Genomic DNA, 19,190 nt, shown 5'->3' on the forward strand with positions numbered 1-19,190 from the left:
CCGAGAGCACAGTTTACTGCTGGGCCCTGGGGCCGAGAGCACAGTTTACTGGTGGGCCCTGGGGCCGAGAGCACAGTTTACTGCTGGGCCCTGGGGCCGAGAGCACAGTTTACTGCTGGGCCCTGGGGCCGAGAGCACAGTTTACTGGTGGGCCCTGGGGCCGAGAGCACAGTTTACTGCTGGGCCCTGGGGCCGAGAGCACAGTTTACTGGTGGGCCTTGGGGCCGAGAGCACAGTTTACTGGTGGGCCTTGGGGCCGAGAGCACAGTTTACTGCTGGGCCCTGCGGCCGAGAGCACAGTTTACTGGTGGGTCCTGTGGCCGAGAGCACGGTTTACTGGTGGGCCTTGGGGCCGAGAGCACAGTTTACTGGTGGGCCTTGGGGCCGAGAGCACAGTTTACTGGTGGGTCCTGCGGCCGAGAGCACAGTTTACTGGTGGGCCCTGGGGCCGAGAGCACAGTTTACTGGAGGGCCCTGGGGCCGAGAGCACAGTTTACTGGTGGGTCCTGCGGCCGAGAGCACAGTTTACTGGTGGACCCTGGGGCCGAGAGCACAGTTTACTGGTGGGCCTTGGGGCCGAGAGCACAGTTTACTGGTGGGCCTTGGGGCCGAGAGCACAGTTTACTGGTGGGTCCTGCGGCCGAGAGCACAGTTTACTGGTGGACCCTGGGGCCGAGAGCACAGTTTACTGGTGGGCCCTGGGGCCGAGAGCACAGTTTACTGCTGGGCCCTGCAGCCGAGAGCACAGTTTACTGGTGGGTCCTGTGGCCGAGAGCACGGTTTACTGGTGGGTCCTGTGGCCGAGAGCACAGTTTACTGGTGGGCCTCACTGTTACATTGTTATATAGTATCACATCGTTAAATGGAACTACTTTTGTATGGAACTACTTTGTTATGGAACTACTTTGGTATGGTGTAGTTATATTGCTATGTGGCACACTGTGCACGGGCAGTGCACAGTGCAGCGTCGGACATCTTGTATCACTCCGCACCGTGCGGCAGCACAGAAACAAAGCAAGAATACAGCTAAGTAAAAGCAGTAACTAAAATGAGCTAAAAGTGTCTGTATTATTTATAGTATAAGAACACAAGGAGACACAACACTCACTGCCCAGAGCACAGTTTACTGGTGGGCCCTGCAGCCGAGAGCACAGTTTACTGGTGGGCCTCGCTACCGAGAGCACAGTTTACTGGTGGGCCCTGCAGCCGAGAGCACAGTTTACTGGTGGGCCCTGTGGCCGAGAGCACAGTTTACTGGTGGGCCTCGCTGCCGAGAGCACAGTTTACTGGTGGGCCCTGTGGCCGAGAGCACGGTTTACTGGTGGGCCCTGCGGCCGAGAGCACAGTTTACTGGTGGGCCCTGTGGCCGAGAGCACGGTTTACTGGTGGGCCCTGCGGCCGAGAGCACAGTTTACTGGTGGGCCCTGCGGCCGAGAGCACAGTTTACTGGTGGGCCCTGCGGCCGAGAGTTGCCAACCCTCACCCAGTTGTTTTTTGTTGTTGATATTTGGCAGCAAGGTGAATCCTGCGGACTGTGTGGACATGGACTGTGATGCCAAGAAGAAGACGCTCCTGAAAGATCTGGACGGCTCGTTTCTGGGAGGAGTGGGGGCCGTCGTCCCTCAGTCAGAATATGAATGGGATGGCGACAGGCGCCATGGGATCGGCGATTATCGAATTCCAAAACCTTTGCTGACTTATTTAAATGGCAGTCGCATCCCTGTCTCCCAGATTGCACCACACAAAGGTTTGCAAGTGAACCTTTTTACCGCAGATATGCCCTGCGTGATTTGGCATTTAAGTCATACTTTGGTGCATTAATGGAGAGTGGGCAGGAGTTGAGTGATGAACGATTGGGGCAGGAATGAAGAGGGAGGAGAGAGAAACAGAGAGTTAACATTTCACGTCGATGAGCTTTCATCAGAACAGTTCTGACAAAGGGTCATCGACCTGAAACGTGAACTCTGTTTCTCTCTCCACAGACGCTGCCTGACCTGCTGAGTTTCTCCAGCATTTTCTGTTTTTATTTCAGATTTGCAGCAGCCGCAGTATTTTGCTTTTGTAAGAGGGAGGAGAGTTGGGGTGTGTCGGAAAGTTTGGGACAGCAAGTGTGGATCACGGATGAGGTTGCTGGGATAAGAACATAAGAAATAGGAGCAGGAATAGGCCACTAGGCCCCTCGAGCCCGCTCCGCCATTCAATAAGATCATGGCTGATCTTGGGCTCAAAGCCACTTCCCCGCCCACTCCCCATAACCCTTCACTCCCTGGGGGATGGGAGTGCGGGAAGGCAGAGTTCTCTTATAATGAAGAACATAATGGGGTATAAATTGGTGTTGGGCGGGAGTGCAAAACGGACAGTAGCGAATCGGCAGGCTGTTTCACACCCTGCCCAGATTTCTCTTCCATTGGAGTCAATAGTCTAATCTGAGTCACGGCATCTCTCCAGCAGCAGTACGGCAGGATAGACGTTCGCTCTGACCCAGGGGGTCAGCCGACAGCATCACAGGAGATAATATAATATCCAGGGAATCAGAGTGGGGGCATTTAGAGAGAGCCAAACTAAGCTGAACTAAGGAGAGACTGGAGAAGCTGGGGCTGTTCTCCCTGGAGCAGAGAAGAGGAGATTTAATTGAGGTGTTCAAAAATCATGAGGTGTTTTGATAGAGTAAATAAGGAGAAACTGTTTCCAGTGGCAGGAGGGTCGGTAACCAGAGGACACAGATTTAAGGTCATTGGCAAAAGAACCAGAGGGGAGATGAGGAGAATTCTTTTTATGCAGCGAGTTGTTGTGATCTGGAACGCGCTGCCTGAAAGGGCGGTGGAAGCAGATTCAATAGTAACTTTCAAAAGGGAATCGGGTAAACACTTGAAGGGGAAAAATTTGCAGGGTTATGGGAAAGAGCGGGGGAGTGGGACTGATTGGATCGCTCTTTCAAAGAGCCGGCACAGGCACGTGGGGCCGAATGGCCTCCTTCTGTGCTGTAAGATTCTATGATCTCTGTGTGAAGGGGACAAACTGCTGCGGCTGTGTTCAGGTTGAAGAATGAATGCTGTTTAAAGGATGAGACCGGCTGATTCTGTCTCGAACACAACGTTCCTTCAGGGTGACTGCCTTTAACAGTATTACATCACCACTGATTTTTCTCCCACAGGGATTATCCGGGATTCCACCTGTGCCTACATGTCCAACTGGCAAAGCTACAAATGCTTTGGGCTAAACTACGAAATGCTGGTTATTGAGAGCCTTGACCCTGATACAGAGACCAGGAGGTTGTCCCCGGTGGCTCTCCTCGCTGAGGGTTATATCGACCTTATTAACGGTATGTGCCACTTTCAGATTTGCCTAATTTATATTTCACAAAGCGACAGAATATCTGGACTGACGTAGCAAAGAAAGATTGGCAGTGAGTTGGAGCCAATTTATGAATGGGAATTTGTAACAAAACAGTGCTACCTTATCACAGACCTTCTGTCCTTTAATCTCTCCTGCCCTCCACCCTATCACAGACCTTCCCTTTTGTTCTTTCCTTCCCTCCCCACCTTTCCCTGCCGCTGAACTTGCTTAAAACCTGTTACATCTCGAACTATCTTCCAGTTCTGACAAAAGGTCATCAGCCTGAAAGATTGGGGGCGATTTTGCCAACTCTGGGGAGGCGGGACTGCCGGGAAAATGGCAGAATCTGGGGGCCGGTACCCATCCCGCCCCCAACCTACCTCTGTGCCATCTTCCCAGGAGGCGGGTACCCGACCCGCGCTGGAAGCCGCCTCCCCGAGGCGGGAAGGGGATTAGTGCCAATTAACTGCCTGTTAACAGGTAGCTAACAGGCAGTTTTTTGGAGAATCCCTATTTTCAGCCCTGAAGTGTGGGCTTCCCGACGGCTCTGAACCTCGCCAGGATCAGCGAGGTGGGCCGTCGGTCTGCGGGGGTCGGAGGGGCTGAGATGTCCGTTGTGCAGGTGAGTAATGGGTGCATGTGTGCAGAGGTAAGTGTGTGAGGTAAGTGTAAAGTGTTTTAATAAGTTTTACTTACCTTTACTTTCTTCTGCAGGCTTCCTCCCTTCAGTTCTTGGGAGTCCCTCAGCTCACCGGCACAGAAAGCAGAATGGCCGCTGAACTGTCAAAAGCTGCCGCCTCTGCTTTCTGGTCTGGAGAGATCTCTAACTGAGCCTGAGTAGAAGGACTCAAGTTAGAAGACAGATTGTCAGCGTTTGACATCTTCACAGAGCCGTCAAACGCTGACATTTCATCTGTCAAAAGCTCTTGACAGATGAAACGGCACTCGCTGACGCCACCTGTAACCGGCTTTCCCTTAATTGGCCTGCTGAGTCCGCTGGGCGGGCTTAACAAGGTCAATCAAGGGAAAGTAGCGTGGATTGGCCACAAGCCGATGGAGGCAGGACTAAAACCCGACAAGTGGGAGTCCCGCCTCCAAAAGCTCCCCATTGAGAAAATCCAGCCCATTAACTCTGTTTCTCTCTCCACAGATGCTGCCTGACCTGCTGAGTATTTCCAGCATTCTCTGTTTTTATTTCAGATTTCCAGCATCTGCAATATTTTGCTTTTGTTTGAGTGCCAGCCTATCTATGTCCATACGTTTTTCCTGTTGCTGTCAATCATTAACACCCACTGAGCTGTTTAAAGCGGCTTCATGTAGAATTCCTAGCCAGTAGGGAAGACAACACATTCAAACAGAGCTTCAACGGGCAGCCTGTCTAGTCTTACGGGAGATGACATCAGACTAGCGATACTGTTGCAACCTTCATTGTACATATCGCTCTAAAAAGCTTTCAGCGAGGAGTGATTATATAACAGCATCATTACAAAGATCTCATTTCGAAAACTGTTTCAAACAGTGTTTTAATAGATGCTGCAGTCAACTTGATCAATCTGATACTCGTTCTCATTATTATGTTTTCCCTTCACATTCCTAGAGAAAGACTGATACCTGGGATGGCAGGAATGACGTATGAGGAGAGATTGGGTCGATTAGGTTTGCTAGAGTTCAGAAGAATGAGAGGGGATCTCATTGAAACTTATGAAATTCTAACAGGAACAGACAGACTAGATGCAGGAAGAATGTTCCCGATGGCGGGGGAGTCCAGAACCAGGGGTCACAGTCTAAGGATAAGGGGTAAGCCATTTAGGACTGAGATGAGGTGGAATTTCTTCACCCAGAGAGTGGTGAGCCTGTGGAATTCTCTACCACAGAAGGCAGTTGAGGCCAATTCATTAAATATATTCAAGAAGGAGTTGGATATATTTCTTAAGGCTAAAGGGATCAAGGGATATGGGGAGAAAGCAGGGACATGTTTCTATGACACCCCCCCCAGCAGTGCTATTTAAAGGGATGAGCAAAATCCCATGGATACGGGCCCTTTAAGCTTTTGATTGTAGGGTCTACACTAAATTAGTTTGGGTTATGGCAACCCTGCTATTCCCAGAGGGCATTACATAAGAACATAAGAACATAAGAAGTAGGAGCAGGAGTAGGCCATACGGCCCCTCGGGCCTGCTCCGCCATTCAATAGGATCATGGCTGATCTGAATCTAGACTCACGTCCACTTCCCCGCCCTCTCCCCGTAACCCTTAATTCCCTTATCTGCTAGGAAACTGTCTATCTCCATTTTAAATTTATTTAATGTTGCAGCTTCCGCAGCTCTCTGGGGTAGCAAATTCCATAGATTTACTACCCTCTGAGTGAAGAAGTTTCTCCTCATTTCAGTTTTGAAAGGGCAGCCCCTTATTCTTAGATTATGCCCCCTAGTTCCACAGGGACAATACTGGCCAAATTGGGCACAGATTGAGTTTGGGAATCCCACTCCGAGTGATCCTAGTTCTGGTCGGTGCCTCACTAATGCAGTTGTGGGTGGTATTCGGCCCATTATTGGGGCAGGGTGCAAGGCCCTTCGCTCTGTGTTGCACTTGACCTGAGTTGTCTTGATCCTGAAACTCTGCCCAAAGTGGAGAAATGTTCCGCTCTCATCTTGATCAACATAAATTGAAATAAAATCGAAATGTGGGATTTAACGAACGATTCATTCTAAGTACTGGGGGTTCAAACTCTGCTCTTAACCAAAGAGGATGCGTCAGTGCGGTTAAATGGAGTCAGGTGCTCGCTTTAAATTGTGTAGCTTGGCACTTGGAAATACTTACCTTATTGTTACCGTTCCAGGCCCACAGGATCACGGCTGGTGTTCCGGGTATACATGTCAGAAAAGAATCTCGCTGTTCTATGGAATTGTGGCAACGAATAAGTCCTACGATCTATACTTCACCAGCACCAGCTCTCAGAGCCTGCGGCTAATGCTTCTCAACACTGATGACAGTAGAGTAAGGCGCTGGCACCACCTCAGCTGGTCCTTTATACATCCTGTTTCTGGGGCGTCTTGCTACGGTTATATTCTTTTCCTTCTCTTTGCTTGACTCATTTCAGTATTTGTACTTGTACCAGTGGCTTGTCCTCGCGCCTGTTGGGCGCAGGTAGCTGGAGGCAGCACTTAGTTGGCTATGATGGGAGTGGTAGCAGCTATTGGGTGTGAGGCAAAGGAACTCGGGAGGTGGGGGGTGTAGGAGGGGAGGGGGAGGACCTGAGGACATCAGAAATAGAAAGCACCAAAGAGTTGAGGCACATGGGTGGGGGGGACTTTAACCTCACCCAGCGGTCAGGAAGCTGACGGGATCTGGAGCAACGCTGGCTTTTCACCCCATCCGGTCTTACTCTCCATTGAAGCCAATATTGGGCAGGGTGTAAAACCGGCGTTCCACCCAATTTCGTGGGATTCCTGCCCCGGGAGGTAGGTTAAAATGACCCCCAATGAAGTGCGAAGAGGGTGATGAGAGAAACAAGGGGCAAAAGAGTGAGGAAGGCTGGGGGAACAAGGGTCCAAGACATGGATGGAGAGGGAACAATACTGGAGCAAACCTTGGGTGGGATTATCCAACTTTACAGAGCGGGAGATGGATTTACTTACCAAAACCAGTGAGTGGGTAACACACGAACACACCAAAACATGATCGCCATAAACAAACACACGAATTGCAAGCTCCCTGTGCACAGGGAATCTGTGCTTTATTTACATTTTGCTTTGCTCTCCTTGGCCTCGCCTGGTGCTTGTCACTCGCTCCCCTCTGCCCTTCACTGTGTCTGCTCCAAGTGCCGTTCTCTCTGTCACCCACTGACGTACACACCACTATCCAGGGCTCCACTGCCAGCTTTGCAACCTGTGATGAAATATTCCATTCATCACTGCCTGTGACTGTGGTCGGTTTCAGTGTCATTTCCCTTCCCCCAGTCCTCATTGTATTGTTTATTGGAATGTGCTGGAATGTGCTGTGTGTAGGGCTCCGCCCATACCTGGCCCCTTTTGTAAGCTAGCTCAGTCTGGCCTCAGTCTCCAGAAGGAAGATACCTCTCTCTCTTACGTGTTACTTTCTAAGTTAATAAAAGCCTTGTTTTGTTTCGCTAACATCGAGTCTCGGAATTATTGAGGCACATCACAACCCAGGACACTTCAAACATCCCAGGCCTGGGAGGGTTTGTAAAACTTGCTTCCTGATTGGGTCTAAGATTAACTCGGCTGCCCCGTGTCCTAACTCGCACCAAGTCCTGTTCACCCATCACCCCGGTGCTCGCTGACCTACATTGGCTCCTGGTTAAGCAACAGCTCGATTTCAAAATGCTCATCCTTGTTTTCAAATCCCTCCATAGCCTTGTCCCCTCCCTATCTCTGTAACCTCCTCCAGCCCTACAACCCTCCGAGATCTCTGCACTCCTCCAATTCTGGCCTCTTGAGCATCCCTGATTTTAATCACTCAACCATTGGCGGCTGTGCCTTCAGCTGCCTAGGCCCTAAACTCTGGAATTCCCTCCCTAAACCTCCCCGCCTCTCTACCTCTCTTTCCTCCTTTAAGATGCTCCTTAAAACTTTTGACTAAGCTTTTGGTCATCTGCCCTAATATCTGCTTATGTGGATTGGTTTTATCACACTCCTGTGAAGCGCCTTGGGACGTTTTACTACGTTAAAGGCGCTATATAAATGCAAGTTGTTGTTGTCAAATGTTTCAGGGTTATGGGTTTGAAAGATGCCAGGGATTTGAAGGGCAAAACTCTGAAGCTAATATTCCTTTCTTTTCTGAAAAAGGCTGTACGTTTGGCAATATATTATTCAACACCACAGCGTCTAGAAGTCTACGTCAACAATGCATTCGTCCCTCCTACTAATGCAGAGTGGAATGCCGCGGGCACTGACTTCCAACTAAAGGGCCCAACCTACACAGGTAGAGCAATGGCAAAACCTTTCCCTGTATCGTTCTTCTTGGACGCTTTAAAATAATAAGTGCACCAGACTCCTAGCAAATGAGAAAAGAGAAAATGAGTTGGCTGGACTTAATACTTGTGTGCTACATAGAATTACATAGAATGTGCAGCACAGAAACAAGCCATTCGGCCCAACTGATCCACACGAGCCTCCTCCCACCACCTCTTCATCTCACCCTATAAGCATGTCCTTCTATTCCTTAATAACAACAGAAAATGCTGGAAATACTCAGCAGGCCAGGCAGCATCCGTGGAGAGAGAAACAGAGTTAACGTTTCAGGTCTGGGAAATGTAACAGATATTAAGCAGGTGCAGAGACAGTGGGGGGGGTGGAGGGGGGGGGGCGGGTTTAGGAGGGGAGGAAGGAGTTGAAAGAACATGCTGTGAAAATGTTGCATATGTGAATGGCAAAATCATACTGCATGAAAAATGGGGGCAGGGATAATTATCTGAAATTGTTGAACTCAATGTTGAGTCCAGCAGGCTGCGAAGTGCCCAATCGAAAGGTGAGGTGCTGTTCCTCGAGCTTACGTTGAGCTACATTGGAACAATGTAATAGGCCGAGGACAGAGAGGTCAGAGTGGGAGTGAAGCGGTGAATTAAAGTGACAGGCGACCGGAAGCTCAGGGTCACCCTTACGGATTGAACGGAGGTGTTCCGCAAAGCGGTCGCCCAATCTGCGTTTGGTCTCCCCAATGTAGAGGAGACCGCATCGTGAGCAGTGAATACAGTATATTAAATTGCAAGAAGTACAAGTAAATCGCTGTTTCACCTGGAAAGGGTGTTTGGGGCCCTGGACAGTGGGAAGGGAGGAGGTAAAAGGGCATGTGTTGCATCTCCTGCGTTTGCACGGGAAGGTGCCAGGTGAAGGAGCAGGGCTGTTGGGGGTGATTGAGGAGTGGACCAGGGTGTCTCGGAGGGAGCGGTCCCTTCGGAATGCTGAAAGGGGAGGTGAGGGGAAGATGTGTTTGGTGGTGGGATCACGTTGGAGGTGGCGGAAATGGCGGAGGATGATCCGTTGAATGTGGATCTTGTCCTTGTCCTCACCTTTCACCCCACCAGCCTCCACTCTCGTTCCCCAAGAAGTGCCACCCCAGTGGCTGCAGCAGGACTGGTGGAAGGCTGCTGACTTTCAATGTAGGAGATGGCAGATGGCCTTGCAGGACGACCTTGAGCAACTCTGGGCCTAGAAGGCCCGGCTGTAGACTGCACCACCTTGGCATGGGCGGCAGCAGTCTGGGCTGGCTGGCTGACAGGCAGCAGCAAGGACAATGGCGGAGCGGCAGTGGTGGGATTAGAATGCTGTCATCCTAAGAGAAGACAGCAGGTTCTTGCTCCATGGAGCCACTGCCACTCCCCTGGGGCGGCACCTCACCATTCCTAGCAATCTGTTGGACCACAGATTGCTGGCCTGCTGCGACACCCTGCAAGCCCCTTTCGAGAGTTGTAAACCCAGCCACGATGGCAGCAGTCTGCGCTTCCACTGAGACGTTAGGTCGCTTCCGCCTCTGCTGCAACGTAAGCTGCGACATCGTCCGTCACACCCAGCACCATGGTTGGGTCTACAAGGTCTCTCCTGGAGTTGTCCATCATTTCCATCCTGAAAATCCCGATCTCCAAGCTCTGTGAAAAGCCCTGTGCAATGTTGGAGCTAGACTCCTCCATGCTCCTTGACACTGACAAGAGGCTCTTCGGCAGGCCTGCCATTGCACCCAGCATTTCCGTGTGCATGCCCATCACCCTTCTTCTGAAGGCTGCCACATCGAGGTCATCATCTGAGTCCAGTGGAGCAGAACTCGTGCGCGAACTCGCCCTCCGGGGAGTTGGCACCCGAGCTACCCTCTCCCCCTGGCCTGACTGCAGCCCACTCGTGCCCGGTGACTCACCACGTGCAGATCCCGCCTCTATACTACCCTCTAAAGTCCGTGCAGTGCCTTTTTCTGAGCTGGTGCTTGCGAGTGTCAGATGCAGTGCCGATGTATCTTCTCCTCCATCAGTCTCTTCCTCAAGTCCAGGGATAGGCTGGCCAGGTTGCAATTCTTGGGTATCTGAAAGCAGAAAGGCGCAAGGGTCGGGTTGTGGTGAGAGGAGTGGAGGGAAAGCAAGCTATCCATGCAAACACCATCAGCAGCTTGTAAGTGAGAAGAGATTGTGGGATGAGGGGGAAGTGGGATGTGAGAAGAAGGATTAGGTGTGAGCATACCGTCATCATCAGCGATGCTTTCCACTTCTCCGCTTGTCACGGACTCTGTCACTGCCCTTCCAATTATGTCGAACACTGCTTCCTCCAGGTCAGTTAGGTTGTTATCCCTTGCCTGGCCACCTCCCATCTGCTGTTACTCTCTGCTCTTTTCCTGCAAGAGAAAGAAACGTGTGTCAGTGAGTGTGGTGCAATGTGTTTGGGTGAAGTGTGTCAGTGAGTGTGGTGCAATGTGTTTGGGTGAAGTGTGTCAGTGAGTGTGGTGCAATGTGTTTGGGTGAAGTGTGTCAGTGAGTGTGGTGCAATGTGTTTGGGTGATGTGTGTCAGTGAGTGTGGTGCAATGTGTTTGGGTGAAGTGTGTCAGTGAGTGTGGTGCAGTGTGTTTGGGTGAAGTGTGTCAGTGAGTGTGGTGCAGTGTGTTTGGGTGAAGTGTGTCAGTGAGTGTGGTGCAGTGTGTTTGGGTGAAGTGTGTCAGTGAGTGTGGCACAGTGTGTTTGGGTGAAGTGTGTCAGTGAGTGTGGTGCAATGTGTTTGGGTGAAGTGTGTCAGTGAGTGTGGTGCAATGTGTTTGGGTGAAGTGTGTCAGTGAGTGTGGTGCAATGTGTTTGGGTGAAGTGTGTCAGTGAGTGTGGTGCAATGTGTTTGGGTGATGTGTGTCAGTGAGTGTGGTGCAATGTGTTTGGGTGAAGTGTGTCAGTGAGTGTGGTGCAATGTGTTTGGGTGAAGTGTGTCAGTGAGTGTGGTGCAATGTGTTTGGGTGAAGTGTGTCAGTGAGTGTGGTGCAATGTGTTTGGGTGAAGTGTGTCAGTGAGTGTGGTGCAGTGTGTTTGGGTGATTTGTGTCAGTGAGTGTGGTGCAATGTGTTTGGGTGAAGTGTGTCAGTGAGTGTGGTGCAATGTGTTTGGGTGAAGTGTGTCAGTGAGTGTGGTGCAATGTGTTTGGGTGATGTGTGTCAGTGAGTGTGGTGCAATGTGTTTGGGTGAAGTGTGTCAGTGAGTGTGGTGCAATGTGTTTGGGTGAAGTGTGTCAGTGAGTGTGGTGCAATGTGTTTGGGTGAAGTGTGTCAGTGAGTGTGGTGCAATGTGTTTGGGTGAAGTGTGTCAGTGAGTGTGGTGCAATGTGTTTGGGTGAAGTGTGTCAGTGAGTGTGGTGCAATGTGTTTGGGTGAAGTGTGTCAGTGAGTGTGGTGCAATGTGTTTGGGTGATGTGTGTCAGTGAGTGTGGTGCAATGTGTTTGGGTGAAGTGTGTCAGTGAGTGTGGTGCAATTTGTTTGGGTGAAGTGTGTCAGTGAGTGTGGTGCAATGTGTTTGGGTGATGTGTGTCAGTGAGTGTGGTGCAATGTGTTTGGGTGAAGTGTGTCAGTGAGTGTGGTGCAATGTGTTTGGGTGGTGTGTCAGTGAGTGTGGTGCAATGTGTTTGGGTGATGTGTGTCAGTGAGTGTGGTGCAATGTGTTTGGGTGATGTGTGTCAGTGAGTGTGGTGCAGTGTGTTTGGGTGAAGTGTGTCAGTGATTGTGGTGCAATGTGTTTGGGTGAAGTGTGTCAGTGAGTGTGGTGCAATGTGTTTGGGTGAAGTGTGTCAGTGAGTGTGGTGCAATGTGTTTGGGTGAAGTGTGTCAGTGAGTGTGGTGCAGTGTGTTTGGGTGATTTGTGTCAGTGAGTGTGGTGCAATGTGTTTGGGTGAAGTGTGTCAGTGAGTGTGGTGCAATGTGTTTGGGTGAAGTGTGTCAGTGAGTGTGGTGCAATGTGTTTGGGTGAAGTGTGTCAGTGAGTGTGGTGCAATGTGTTTGGGTGAAGTGTGTCAGTGAGTGTGGTGCAATGTGTTTGGGTGAAGTGTGTCAGTGAGTGTGGTGCAATGTGTTTGGGTGAAGTGTGTCAGTGAGTGTGGTGCAATGTGTTTGGGTGATGTGTGTCAGTGAGTGTGGTGCAATGTGTTTGGGTGAAGTGTGTCAGTGAGTGTGGTGCAATTTGTTTGGGTGAAGTGTGTCAGTGAGTGTGGTGCAATGTGTTTGGGTGATGTGTGTCAGTGAGTGTGGTGCAATGTGTTTGGGTGAAGTGTGTCAGTGAGTGTGGTGCAATGTGTTTGGGTGGTGTGTCAGTGAGTGTGGTGCAATGTGTTTGGGTGATGTGTGTCAGTGAGTGTGGTGCAATGTGTTTGGGTGATGTGTGTCAGTGAGTGTGGTGCAGTGTGTTTGGGTGAAGTGTGTCAGTGAGTGTGGTGCAATGTGTTTGGGTGAAGTGTGTCAGTGAGTGTGGTGCAATGTGTTTGGGTGAAGTGTGTCAGTGAGTGTGGTGCAATGTGTTTGGGTGAAGTGTGTCAGTGAGTGTGGTGCAGTGTGTTTGGGTGATTTGTGTCAGTGAGTGTGGTGCAATGTGTTTGGGTGAAGTGTGTCAGTGAGTGTGGTGCAATGTGTTTGGGTGAAGTGTGTCAGTGAGTGTGGTGCAATGTGTTTGGGTGATGTGTGTCAGTGAGTGTGGTGCAATGTGTTTGGGTGAAGTGTGTCAGTGAGTGTGGTGCAATGTGTTTGGGTGAAGTGTGTCAGTGAGTGTGGTGCAATGTGTTTGGGTGAAGTGTGTCAGTGAGTGTGGTGCAATGTGTTTGGGTGAAGTGTGTCAGTGAGTGTGGTGCAATGTGTTTGGGTGAAGTGTGTCAGTGAGTGTGGTGCAATGTGTTTGGGTGAAGTGTGTCAGTGAGTGTGGTGCAATGTGTTTGGGTGAAGTGTGTCAGTGAGTGTGGTGCAATGTGTTTGGGTGATGTGTGTCAGTGAGTGTGGTGCAATGTGTTTGGGTGAAGTGTGTCAGTGAGTGTGGTGCAATGTGTTTGGGTGGTGTGTCAGTGAGTGTGGTGCAATGTGTTTGGGTGATGTGTGTCAGTGAGTGTGGTGCAATGTGTTTGGGTGATGTGTGTCAGTGAGTGTGGTGCAGTGTGTTTGGGTGAAGTGTGTCAGTGAGTGTGGTGCAATGTGTTTGGGTGAAGTGTGTCAGTGAGTGTGGTGCAATGTGTTTGGGTTATGTGTGTCAGTGAGTGTGGTGCAGTGTGTTTGGGTGATGTGTGTCAGTGAGTGTTATTACGTCCGTGAATGATTGAGACACGGACAGCAGGAGTTGAACAAAATAAGTCTTTACTGATGGAAGTCAATAGTGAAACTGAAACAACAGAGGCTCACTAGCGCCTTTTATACAGGGGTGGTCACTGCCGGTACTGCAGTCTGAGACCAGTTATTCTCTTAAAGGTACATACACAACAATTCCTCCCCTTTTAGATAAACAGTACATAACATTCATTTAACAACTAAATGATAACTAATTACAATCACAATTATGGTTGCTAGATACATTGGTTAAGTTTAAGCAATTATAAGTTCAGTCTTTGAGGAGGCTTCCTGATTCTGTCTGGATAACGCCTCTTTGGGGTATCAGGTTCTTCTGGCAATGTTGAGTCGGGATCACTGTCGTTGTTTGGTTCATCTGCTTCCAATATTACCGGTTCTGCAGTAGCTGCAATTGGAACGTCGATTTCATTACCAGGTGTATCAGATCGTGGTGTGGAGTTGACGTTTTCCAGTGACTCTAGAATCTGGTCAGCATGGCGTCTTACAATGCTCTCCCCAACGTCCACGGTATACATGAGAGGTCCTTGTCGTGTACAAATCGTTCCTGGCTGCCATTTCTCAGTGCGGTAGTCCCGGGCCAAAACTGGTTGACCTATCTTAAAACTCCTGGTCGGCCTTTCATTCATATTCTGAAACTGCCTGTTCTCCACATCTCTTCGGACGTTTGGCTTAACCAAATCCAAGCGGCATCGTAGTCTTCGATTGAAGAACATCATGGCTGGAGTTTGGTTGGTAACCGCATGTGTCGCATTCCGGTAGGCAAACAAGAAGTTGTCCACCTTGTGTTGTAGGGGTATATCTTCATTACACATTGCCTTGATAGCCTTCTTGAATGTTTGGACAAACCTCTCGGCCAATCCATTAGTGGCTGGATGATATGGGGCAGATGTGTAATGCTTAACACCATTGTTCTTTAAGAACCTCCGGAACTCTTCAGACACAAACTGTGGTCCATTGTCAGAGCAAATCTGTTCAGGTAGCCCATTCCTGGCGAATATGGTTCGTAAAACTGTGATAGTTTTTTCCGTGGTGGTTGAGGACATTTTTATTACCTCTGGCCACTTTGACTGTGCATCCACCGCAATTAAAAACATCGAGTCCATGAAGGGACCAGCAAAATCAATGTGCACCCTTTGCCATGGAGATGAGGGCCACTCCCATGGATGCAGAGGAGCTTGTGGTGGGGCGTTTTGGACCTTCTGGCATCCTGCACAGCTCTTGGTCATCTCTTCGATTTCTCTATCGATTCCCGGCCACCACACAAACGCTCTGGCTAAGTTCTTCATTTTTACCCCACCCAGATGACCCTCATGAAGCTCATTGAGCACTCTATCTGTCAACTTAGGTGGAATTACTACTCTGGATCCACACATCAAGGTTCCTCTGCACACTGACAGCTGTTCTCTTCTCGGCGAGAATGCTGGCAGCAGTGGTTCGCCATGTGCTGGCCATCCCTTCACCGTTAAATCATAGACCCGTGATAGTGTCGGGTCATTCTGTGTTTCCTTTTCTATGTTTGCATTCGTCACAGGGAGACATTCGACTATGGTCGAGTGGAATAATTCCATTGGATCCACTGCAAGGTCTTCTTCTTCCACCGTCGGCAACGGTAGACGTGACAATCCATCAGCATTTCCATGCTGTTTAGTTCCTTTGTACTCGATGTCATATTGGTGTGCCCCTAGGAAAAGGGACCATCTCTGCAGCCGTTGTGCTGTCATTTATCGGTACGCCCTTCTGAGGGTTGAAAATGGAGACAAGAGGTTGATGATCGGTTAGTAGAGTAAATTTTTGACCGTGCAGGTAGTGATTGAACTTCTTCACCCCCCACACTAGGCTGAGGGCCTCTCTGTCAATCTGGGCATAGTTACGCTCGGCAGAAGTTAACGAGCGTGACGCAAAAGCTATCGGCCTCTCCAAACCATCAAGGAATTTATGTGACACTACCGCCCCAGTGCCGTAGGGAGACGCATCACACGCCAGTCTGATCGGCAGTGCTGGGTTGTAGTGAGCCAATACTTCCCTTGAAGTGATTAAGTCCTTACTCTTCTGAAAGGCCCGCTTACAATCATCGCTCCATTTCCATGCTACCCCCGTTCGTAGCAGGGCGTTCAGTGGGTGCAGAATTGTCGACAAATTCGGCAAAAACTTATGGTAGTAATTCACCAATCCGAGGAATGACCTCAGTTGCGACACATTTTCAGGCGCTGGGGCCTTAACAACTGCTTCAATTTTGTCAGGGGACTTATGTAACCCCTCTTCATCAATCACGTGGCCACAATACGATATCTGTTTCTTAAAAAATTCGCACTTGGGGCGGTTGGCTTGCAGCCCATGTTCCCGTAGTCTAGTGAGCACCTGTTCTAGGTTGTTAAGGTGTTCACTGTCATCTTCACCTGTCACAAGGATGTCGTCCAAGTAACACTGAGTCCCCGGAATCCCTTGCAGGACTTGTTCCATCGCTCTTTGCCATATCGCCGGAGCCGATGCTACTCCGAATACCAATCGATGATACTGGTAAAGACCTTTGTGAGTGTTTATCGTGAGATACTTCCTAGAGGACTCTTCAACCTCCATCTGCAAATATGCTTGTGCTAGGTCAATTTTTGTAAAATGCTTCCCTCCAGACAGTGAGGCGAAGATGTCTTCTATCCTTGGAAGAGGATATTGTACTGTGTGAAGGACTAGGTTCACCGTCACCTTGAAATCCCCACAGATGCGAATCTTCCTTGGCTCCCCGGACTTATTGCTTAACGTTTTCTTCATGACAGGAACGATGGGTGTCGCCCACTCGCTCCAGTCGACCTTAGACAACACGCCTGCCTTCTCCAGATTCTCCAGCTCTGCCTCGACAGCTGGGCGAATTGCATATGGTACCGGTCTTGCTTTGAAAAACTTGGGAACTGCATTCTCTTCTATTTTTATCGAGGCGGTTACGCCTTTAAGCGTGCCCAGTTCTTGTTGAAATACCTCTTTGGCGTTAGCTAAGATTGTTGACAATCGTCCAGGAGTGACGTCTTCATCTGTTTTACCGTCCACCGTCATTGCATGAATGGAGTGCCAATCTAAGTTTATCTTCCTGATCCATTCCCGTCCCAATAACGGTGGTCCACCATTTGGCAGTATGTAGAGATACAATTTCCGTATTTTCTTGCCGTTGTATTCGACAGGCACCCTTATTTTTCCTCTGGGGTATACTTTTTGCCCTGTATACGTCGTCAAGATGATGGATGTCTCTCTCAAGGGTATGTGTGAAAATAGCCGCTCGTAGTCTCGTCGATTCATGACGGTTAGCGCTGATCCTGTATCCAATTCCATTTTAACTTGGGACCCTGCTATTGTGAGGGTGACCCAAATGGTTCGGTCATCCTCTTTTGCGATTACATTGTGAAATTTGAGACAGCTTAGTCTCCTGTTCCCGGATTCACTATCGCTCATCTGGTCTTCGGAACTACTGTCCGTCATCTTTTGTACTTTCTTGTACGGTTCCTTAGTAGCCTTTTTGTTGTTGCTGGTCTTCTTCCCAGACCTGCAAACTCGTGCAATGTGTCCCATCTTCCCGCATTGCCTGCATATTTTGTCTTTGGACCAGCAGTCCTTCTGGTCATGGTTAGTTCTGCCGCAGCGATAACATTTTGCAAATCCCCGTGTCATTTCGTGGGTGCCGTATTCCTGTGGTTTTTGTTGAATTTCTGCAACTCCCCTGGCTGCTGCTTCATACGATACTGCCACGCTGAAAGCCTTATCTAGCGTCAGCTCTTTCTCTGAGAGTAACTTCTTCTGTGTTCCTTCACTCAGGAGTCCACAGACAAATTTGTCCCGTAGGGTATCTGCCAGTCCTGCTCTGAACTGGCAGTGCTTTGATAGCTTGCGTAGTTCCGTAAGATACTCAGCATTGCTCTCATCTTTGTGCTGAGTTCTCCTGTGGAATTTAAATCTTTCTGCTATCAACAGCGGTGCAAGGTTTAAGTGCTCCTGTAGGACAGCAACAATTTCGTTAAAACTCTTCGCCTTCGGTTTGGCTGGAGTAATCAGGTCCCGCAATAGGCCGTACGTTCTAGCGCCCATTAAGTTTAACAATATCGATGCCTTTTTCTCCTCAGCTATTTCGTTTGCCTCGAAATATACCTCGACTCTTTCCACATACGTGGTCCAGTCCTCTATTGTATTATCAAAAGCAGTGATACAGCCAGTCTTTGGCATCTTGCAAATCTAAAATGGCGCCTCCCGCGCTTTGCCTTCTTCCCCGATTTAACAAAATGGCGCCTCCCGCGCTTTGCCTTCTTCCCCGCTGATTAAGATGGCGCCTCCCGCGCTTTGCCTTCTTCCCCGCTGTTGTTAGCGCTGCTTTCCACGGTTTCTTGCGCGTTTAACATTTCTTTTTTTATTATTTTCCCGTCGTGGAACAACCCTGTGGGATTCTTGCCTCCCTCTTCGCGGGTCTATACGCAGCCCGGCTTCATAGCACCGGCCGCGCCCTGTGTGCTCCACCCTCTCTCTCTCTTCTTCCCGACAACGCTGCTCGGCCCCGTTGCAAACCACCCGCTCGAGTTCACGACCGCCGCAGCCCAGGAAGGATCAGTGCACTACCTGCCACCAGCCCGATTAGCTGAAGCACCGTCGACAGGAACCAGGCCCCGCTTCCGACAGCTTCTCCAGCAATCTTCAACTCCGCAACACAGGGGTGGATGCCCACGGTCGATGCCCGTTTCTACTGCCTCTTACTTTCTATTCTTTCTGGCCTCGACCTCTGCTCACTTCGCTGTAGGAATGGACCCCAGGAGGTGGTGCAGACTGCAGGTAGGTTCGTATCTGCTCGTTGCCAGTATTACGTCCGTGAATGATTGAGACACGGACAGCAGGAGTTGAACAAAATAAGTCTTTACTGATGGAAGTCAATAGTGAAACTGAAACAAGAGAGGCTCACTAGCGCCTTTTATACAGGGGTGGTCACTGCCGGTACTGCAGCCTGAGACCAGTTATTCTCTTAAAGGTACATACACAACAAGTGTGGTGCAATGTGTTTGGGTGATGTGTGTCAGTGAGTGTGGTGCAATGTGTTTGGGTGATGTGTGTCAGTGAGTGTGGTGCAGTGTGTTTGGGTGAAGTGTGTCAGTGAGTGTGGTGCAATGTGTTTGGGTGAAGTGTGTCAGTGAGTGTGGTGCAGTGTGTTTGGGTGATGTGTGTCAGTGAGTGTGGTGCAGTGTGTTTGGGTGATGTGTGTCAGTGAGTGTGGTGCAGTGTGTTTGGGTGAAGTGTGTCAGTGAGTGTGGTGCAATGTGTTTGGGTGAAGTGTGTCAGTGAGTGTGGTGCAGTGTGTTTGGGTGATGTGTGTCAGTGAGTGTGGTGCAGTGTGTTTGGGTGATGTGTGTCAGTGAGTGTGGTGCAGTGTGTTTGGGTGAAGTGTGTCAGTGAGTGTGGTGCAATGTGTTTGGGTGAAGTGTGTCAGTGAGTGTGGTGCAGTGTGTTTGGGTGATGTGTGTCAGTGAGTGTGGTGCAGTGTGTTTGGGTGATGTGTGTCAGTGAGTGTGGTGCAGTGTGTTTGGGTGATGTGTG

The 19,190-nt window shown here is 49.8% G+C and overlaps 1 protein-coding gene across 1 annotated transcript in view; it reads left to right on the top strand.

The window, feature by feature from the left end:
• pkhd1l1.1 (PKHD1 like 1, tandem duplicate 1) overlaps positions 1 to 19,190 on the top strand; it is a 248,397-nt gene that overhangs the window by 193,496 nt on the left and 35,711 nt on the right. Inside the window, exons 70-73 of the mRNA XM_085993995.1 lie at positions 1,515 to 1,747; positions 3,155 to 3,322; positions 6,176 to 6,333; positions 8,145 to 8,280. Of these exons, the coding sequence (XP_085850121.1) occupies positions 1,515 to 1,747; positions 3,155 to 3,322; positions 6,176 to 6,333; positions 8,145 to 8,280 (695 nt within the window). The remainder of the gene's footprint in view (positions 1 to 1,514; positions 1,748 to 3,154; positions 3,323 to 6,175; positions 6,334 to 8,144; positions 8,281 to 19,190) is intronic.

The sequence above is a fragment of the Somniosus microcephalus genome, chromosome 7 (assembly GCF_052327205.1).
Source record: "Somniosus microcephalus isolate GS21.2 chromosome 7, FLI_Smic_1.0, whole genome shotgun sequence".
Lineage (NCBI taxonomy): Eukaryota > Metazoa > Chordata > Chondrichthyes > Squaliformes > Somniosidae > Somniosus > Somniosus microcephalus.